Source organism: Montipora foliosa, chromosome 11, assembly GCF_036669935.1.
Source record: "Montipora foliosa isolate CH-2021 chromosome 11, ASM3666993v2, whole genome shotgun sequence".
Taxonomy (NCBI): domain Eukaryota; kingdom Metazoa; phylum Cnidaria; class Anthozoa; order Scleractinia; family Acroporidae; genus Montipora; species Montipora foliosa.
This window is the reverse complement of record NC_090879.1, coordinates 18492410-18499909: the sequence shown is the minus strand read 5'-3', so window position 1 is coordinate 18499909 and position 7500 is coordinate 18492410. Positions and strand designations below refer to the sequence as shown.

The following is a 7500-nucleotide window of genomic DNA, read 5'->3' as shown; positions in this document are numbered from 1 at the left end:
TGCAATACTGTAAAATCCTGTGGTCATGCAAATAAAGAAATTTACTACTACTACTACTACTACTACTACTACTACTACTACTACTTCAACTACTACTACTACTACTACTACTACTACTACTACTACTTCTACTACTACTACTATTACTACTACTACTACTACTACTACTACTACTACTACTACTACTACTACTCTACTACTACTACTACTACTAATAATAATACTACTACTACTACTACTACTACTACTACTACTACTACTACTACTACTACTACTTCTCCTACTACTACTGCTACTACTACTACCGCTACCGCTACTGCTGCTACTGCCACTACTGCCGCTACTACCGCCACTGCTGCTACTGCCACTACTGCTACTACTGCTGATATTGTTACTACTGCTGCTACTGCTACTACTGCTGCTACTGCTACTGCTACTACTGCTGCTACTGTTACTACTGCTGCCACTGCTACTACTAGGAAGACTTAAATCGAGTCAATGAGATAATACCTGACTTTGAAAGGAAATCAACCTCTAAAAGCATAAAACTACTTATGAACTCTAATGATCATCGTGTAAATAAGCTAGTAATGAAGTTCATTTCCTCATGTACAAATATACGTGAGACTTTACTAATAAATAATGATTGTGATGTAACTTAGGCCAATATTACTATTAACCTTGTTTTGTTAATAATTAATAAGCTTTTGCAATACTGTAAAATCCTGTGGTCATGCAAATAAAGAAATTTACTACTACTACTACTACTACTACTATTACTACTACTACTACTACTACTTCTACTACTACTACTATTACTACTACTACTACTACTACTACTACTACTACTACTACTACTCTACTACTACTACTACTACTACTACTACTACTACTACTACTACTACTACTACTACTACTACTTCTCCTACTACTACTGCTACTACTACTACCGCTACCGCTACTGCTGCTACTGCCACTACTGCCGCTACTACCGCCACTGCTGCTACTGCCACTACTGCTACTACTGCTGATATTGTTACTACTGCTGATACTGCTACTACTGCTGCTACTGCTACTACTGCTGCTACTGTTACTACTGCTGCCACTGCTACTACTGCTGCTACTACTGCTACTACTGCCACTACTGCTACTACTGCTACTGACTACCGCCACTACTGCCACTACTACCACTCCTGCTACTGCTACTACTGCTACTGCTACTGCTACTGCTCCTGCTCCTGCTACTGCTCCTGCTACTGCTACTGCTACTGCTACTGCTACTGCTACTGCTACTACTTCTACTACTGTTACTACTGCTTGTTCCACTACTATCTCGGAGGAAATGTGGCACAACCACTTTCAATCCTTACACTCGAAAAACCCGAGAATTTAAATAAAACAAAAAGAAATCTATAATGACTTGAAAACATTGGAAAAAGAAAAAAAAACAGCTTAACTACCCTACCAAGCAGATAGCGTGACCCTACCCCTGGGGTGACCCTATCTATCATGTAAACCAAACCGGAAAATACAACAGGCAAAGTTTACCCTTCTAATGGGGCGTTCCTTCAAAAAAAGCCACCCTGTTTCCATGTAAACATGTGCTCCACACAAGCGGAATGCAAGACAAAGACAGCGAGTGGCCAATGCTGCAGTTTACCTTTCCGGCTTCGTTCAAGCAATCTTAAACTAAGAATTTCTAAAGGGATTGGGCAATAACTAATGACGCCGTTTGTATGGAAATTTGTAATTTGTTGCCCTTTATCTGTGCATTAGAAACGTCCTCCCCAGAACCTGAATGTAAGACAAAGACAACAAACGGCAAATGTTGCAGTTTACCATTTACTTACAAAGGAGTAACATACAATTCGTGTACCAAAGTTGATCACAACCAGCTGTGGTGTTCGTTGGACACTTACTACAGAGGAAGGTGGGGAAATTGTGGTAAGTATTAGAATGATGTTGATTATTTTAACACTCTTGAGGAAACGTTTGCATTAACCAAACCAAATACGCAAGTGTAGCAAACAGGTGATTATTCCAGATTGCTCAAACTCCGTTTGTAAGCTGCTAGTTTACATGCCATTATTGATGCCTGAGAGCTTTGTTCTCAATATGAGCCAAGCCAAGTACAATTACCTTTAGTTTCAGAAATAAATCATTTTGATAAAAACTGTTTTCGTTGAAAACTTAAAATTTTCCATTATTTGTCCATATAGAGGTATTTATAGCTTTGATAACCTTGTCTAATAATTTGATGTCACTGCATGCCAAAAAAAGCGGGATGGTAAAAAGGTGAGAGAACTAGCTTCCCATCACTGTAGCCCTGGTACGATTCGAGGACCCGTCGTCACCGGTGGGTTGAATTTGTTGTTGGTTCTCGTTATTTATTTATAAAACAGGGACAACCACTTCCGACTTAATAACATACATAATAACATACAATAATGCTAATTGCTGCTAATTGTGATGAACGTAAACCTCAAAAGCAATTGCCTGCTAGGGGTTAGGGTTAGGGTTTTGACCGCTCTGTTGTTCTCCGACAAATAAGTTGATGCTTCGCCAAAAACGAGGTAAAGCATTTTTGAGGCCATGTATGCCGAAATTGTCGATTTGCCTTGACTTTACAGCCAGAGAAAACAATTTGTTATTTACTCTTTCTACATGTTTTCAAGAAATTAACTTAAAACTAAGATTAAAACAGGATAAATAAATCGAATCTGCGAGATAGAGGATTCCACGAATAGCCAATGCGATAGTCCATACAGCCTGACGTGGCACGATCTTTGTGAGATTTACCACTGGCTAAAAATACCGTTGTACTAGCAATCTATATAAGGCTTGGTATCTTGAAAGGACAAAGCAACTTTTTTGTTCTTACCACATTTTGACGTCATCTGTGATCTATTACTGAACAGACGCACGGGTACATGGAATCTATTCGTTTTATATAATAAGGAAAATACTTTTTTTATTTGAAAATACTTCCACATAACGCGAAAGCCGGCCTTTGCCCCGCGTTTGCCCACTATGGCGAAGACGAAAATAAGCCATTTGACGTAATCTTTTATCTACATATATACAGTTGTAATGAACAATTTCAATGGTTACTGTGAGCAGTAAACAATTGTAATTGGTCGAGAAAAATTGCAAAATCACGCCACTGTCAAAAATGAATCGAGCGTCAATCCTCGTGGAATAAAAACTTACAACAAAAGCAGAATTGAACTGCAAAATTTAAAAACCTTGAAAAAAATGCTGGAAAAATCAAGTCAGTTTTTGTCGTCAGAGCAGCCCTGTGAGCCGAAATGCTTGGAAGTTGCCTTGAAAATTGCAGAAGTTGAAAAAATACCCTCGGAAAACTTGTGGTTGCGGTCAACCTAGAGGCCATTTGATTCGAGTTTTGAATGAAAGGAGCGTAAATGACAGTGGAGATTCTTGTCTTCTGTGGTTGGTGATTCTCAAATCAGTTTGATATAGTGTCGGAGACACATTTTAGCTGCGATACTGTCGGCCTTGAGCTGTGGTTAGCTATACTTAACTCGGTGCTGTGCCTTAAAACGGACAGGAACATTGAATTTCGCATCGGAAAGCAAGGCTTTGTGTATGTGTTTATTTCACCGATTTTAAGAAGTGACGTTTTGATGCTTCATTCCTGACATCAATCAGTGTGTCAACAGTGGTTTTGACACCAGGAAAAGTTGAATTTTTAAAATAAATTAATCTCAGAAACATTTTGTTTATTGGGTTTGTTAAATCTTAGATAAAGCAATAGTTTTCGTCTTACCAAGACCAAGTTTGTGCGTGGTTTAGTCTCGCTCAACTGCCAACTGAGACTGCTCAAAAAATTTGTTTCTAGATCATTTCCTAAAAGAAACGACTTTATCTTTCTTCTTCTGGCTTCTCGAGCCTGTTTAATGCCTCGGCAAGACATTTTTGAACCTTTATCTTCTGCCCAGCGACGTAAAAAATTGGCTTATTTCTGAAAACTTTCAGCCATTCACATCTAGCTTAACTTATCCGGCTTCGTTCAAGCAATCTTAAACTTAGTATTTCTCAAGGGATTGGGCAATAACTAATGACGCCGTTTGTATGGAAATTTGTAATTTGTTGCCCTTTATCTGTGCATTAGAAACGTCCTCCCCAGAACCTGAATGTAAGACAAAGACAACAAACGGCAAATGTTGCAGTTTACCATTTACTTACAAAGGAGTAACATACAATTCGTGTACCAAAGTTGATCACAACCAGCTGTGGTGTTCGTTGGACACTTACTACAGAGGAAGGTGGGGAAATTGTGCCGGTAAGTATTAGAATGATGTTGATTATTTTAACACTCTTGAGGAAACGTTTGCATTAACCAAACCAAATACGCAAGTGTAGCAAACAGGTGATTATTCCAGATTGCTCAAACTCCGTTTGTAAGCTGCTAGTTTACATGCCATTATTGATGCCTGAGAGCTTTGTTCTCAATATGAGCCAAGCCAAGTACAATTACCTTTAGTTTCAGAAATAAATCATTTTGATACAAACTGTTTTCGTTGGAAACGTAAAATTTTCCATTATTTGTCCATATAGAGGTATTTATAGCTTTGATAACCTTGTCTAATGATTTGATGTCACTGCATGCCAAAAAAAGCGGGATGGTAAAGTGGTGAGAGAACTAGCTTCCCACCACTGTAGCCCTGGTACGATTCGAGGACCCGTCGTCACCGGTGGGTTGAGTTTGTTGTTGGTTCTCGTTATTTATTTATAAAACAGGGACAACCACTTCCGACTTAATAACATACATAATAACATACAATAATGCTAATTGATGCTAATTGTGATGAACGTAAACCTTAAAAGCAATTGCCAGCTAGGGGTTAGGGTTAGGGTTTTGACCGCTCTGTTGTTCTCCGACAAATAAGTTGATGCTTCGCCAAAAACGAGGTAAAGCATTTTTGAGGCCATGTATGCCGAAATTGTCGATTTGCCTTGACTTTACAGCCAGAGAAAACAATTTGTTATTTACTCTTTCTACATGTTTTCAAGAAATTAATTTAAAACTAAGATTAAAACAAGATAAATAAATCGAATCTGCGAGATAGAGGATTCCACGAATAGCCAATGCGATAGTCCATATAGCCTGACATGGCACGGTCTTTGTGAGATTTACCACTGGCTAAAAATACCGTTGTACTAGCAATCCTCATAAGGCTGGGTATCTTGAAAGGACAAAGCAACTTTTTTGTTCTTACCACATTTTGACGTCATCTGTGATCTATTACTGAACAGACGCACGGGTACATGGAATCTATTCGTTTTATATAATAAGGAAAATACTTTTTTTATTTGAAAATACTTCCACATAACGCGAAAGCCGGCCTTTGCCCCGCGTTTGCCCACTATGGCGAAGACGAAAATAAGCCATTTGACGTAATCTTTTATCTACATATATACAGTTGTAATGAACAATTTCAATGGTTACTGTGAGCAGTAAACAATTGTAATTGGTCGAGAAAAATTGCAAAATCACGCCACTGTCAAAAATGAATCGAGCGTCAATCCTCGTGGAATAAAAACTTACAACAAAAGCAGAATTGAACTGCAAAATTTAAAAACCTTGAAAAAAATGCTGGAAAAATCAAGTCAGTTTTTGTCGTCAGAGCAGCCCTGTGAGCCGAAATGCTTGGAAGTTGCCTTGAAAATTGCAGAAGTTGAAAAAATACCCTCGGAAAACTTGTGGTTGCGGTCAACCTAGAGGCCATTTGATTCGAGTTTTGAATGAAAGGAGCGTAAATGACAGTGGAGATTCTTGTCTTCTGTGGTTGGTGATTCTCAAATCAGTTTGATATAGTGTCGGAGACACATTTTAGCTGCGATACTGTCGGCCTTGAGCTGTGGTTAGCTATACTTAACTCGGTGCTGTGCCTTAAAACGGACAGGAACATTGAATTTCGCATCGGAAAGCAAGGCTTTGTGTATGTGTTTATTTCACCGATTTTAAGAAGTGACGTTTTGATGCTTCATTCCTGACATCAATCAGTGTGTCAACAGTGGTTTTGACACCAGGAAAAGTTGAATTTTTAAAATAAATTAATCTCAGAAACATTTTGTTTATTGGGTTTGTTAAATCTTAGATAAAGCAATAGTTTTCGTCTTACCAAGACCAAGTTTGTGCGTGGTTTAGTCTCGCTCAACTGCCAACTGAGACTGCTCAAAAAATTTGTTTCTAGATCATTTCCTAAAAGAAACGACTTTATCTTTCTTCTTCTGGCTTCTCGAGCCTGTTTAATGCCTCGGCAAGACATTTTTGAACCTTTATCTTCTGCCCAGCGACGTAAAAAATTGGCTTATTTCTGAAAACTTTCAGCCATTCACATCTAGCTTAACTTATCCGGCTTCGTTCAAGCAATCTTAAACTTAGTATTTCTCAAGGGATTGGGCAATAACTAATGACGCCGTTTGTATGGAAATTTGTAATTTGTTGCCCTTTATCTGTGCATTAGAAACGTCCTCCCCAGAACCTGAATGTAAGACAAAGACAACAAACGGCAAATGTTGCAGTTTACCATTTACTTACAAAGGAGTAACATACAATTCGTGTACCAAAGTTGATCACAACCAGCTGTGGTGTTCGTTGGACACTTACTACAGAGGAAGGTGGGGAAATTGTGCCGGTAAGTATTAGAATGATGTTGATTATTTTAACACTCTTGAGGAAACGTTTGCATTAACCAAACCAAATACGCAAGTGTAGCAAACAGGTGATTATTCCAGATTGCTCAAACTCCGTTTGTAAGCTGCTAGTTTACATGCCATTATTGATGCCTGAGAGCTTTGTTCTCAATATGAGCCAAGCCAAGTACAATTACCTTTAGTTTCAGAAATAAATCATTTTGATACAAACTGTTTTCGTTGGAAACGTAAAATTTTCCATTATTTGTCCATATAGAGGTATTTATAGCTTTGATAACCTTGTCTAATGATTTGATGTCACTGCATGCCAAAAAAAGCGGGATGGTAAAGTGGTGAGAGAACTAGCTTCCCACCACTGTAGCCCTGGTACGATTCGAGGACCCGTCGTCACCGGTGGGTTGAGTTTGTTGTTGGTTCTCGTTATTTATTTATAAAACAGGGACAACCACTTCCGACTTAATAACATACATAATAACATACAATAATGCTAATTGATGCTAATTGTGATGAACGTAAACCTTAAAAGCAATTGCCAGCTAGGGGTTAGGGTTAGGGTTTTGACCGCTCTGTTGTTCTCCGACAAATAAGTTGATGCTTCGCCAAAAACGAGGTAAAGCATTTTTGAGGCCATGTATGCCGAAATTGTCGATTTGCCTTGACTTTACAGCCAGAGAAAACAATTTGTTATTTACTCTTTCTACATGTTTTCAAGAAATTAATTTAAAACTAAGATTAAAACAAGATAAATAAATCGAATCTGCGAGATAGAGGATTCCACGAATAGCCAATGCGATAGTCCATATAGCCTGACATGGCACG

The 7500-nt window shown here is 38.4% G+C and overlaps 1 protein-coding gene across 2 annotated transcripts in view; it reads left to right on the top strand.

Moving 5' to 3' along the window:
• Positions 1-7500, top strand: part of LOC137977759 (uncharacterized) — a 57848-nt gene that overhangs the window by 23956 nt on the left and 26392 nt on the right. For both annotated transcript variants that reach the window (XM_068825086.1, XM_068825085.1), the window contains exons 3-5: positions 1777-1944; positions 4133-4303; positions 6492-6662. In XM_068825086.1, coding sequence (XP_068681187.1) covers positions 1777-1944; positions 4133-4303; positions 6492-6662 — 510 coding nt within the window. The remainder of the gene's footprint in view (positions 1-1776; positions 1945-4132; positions 4304-6491; positions 6663-7500) is intronic.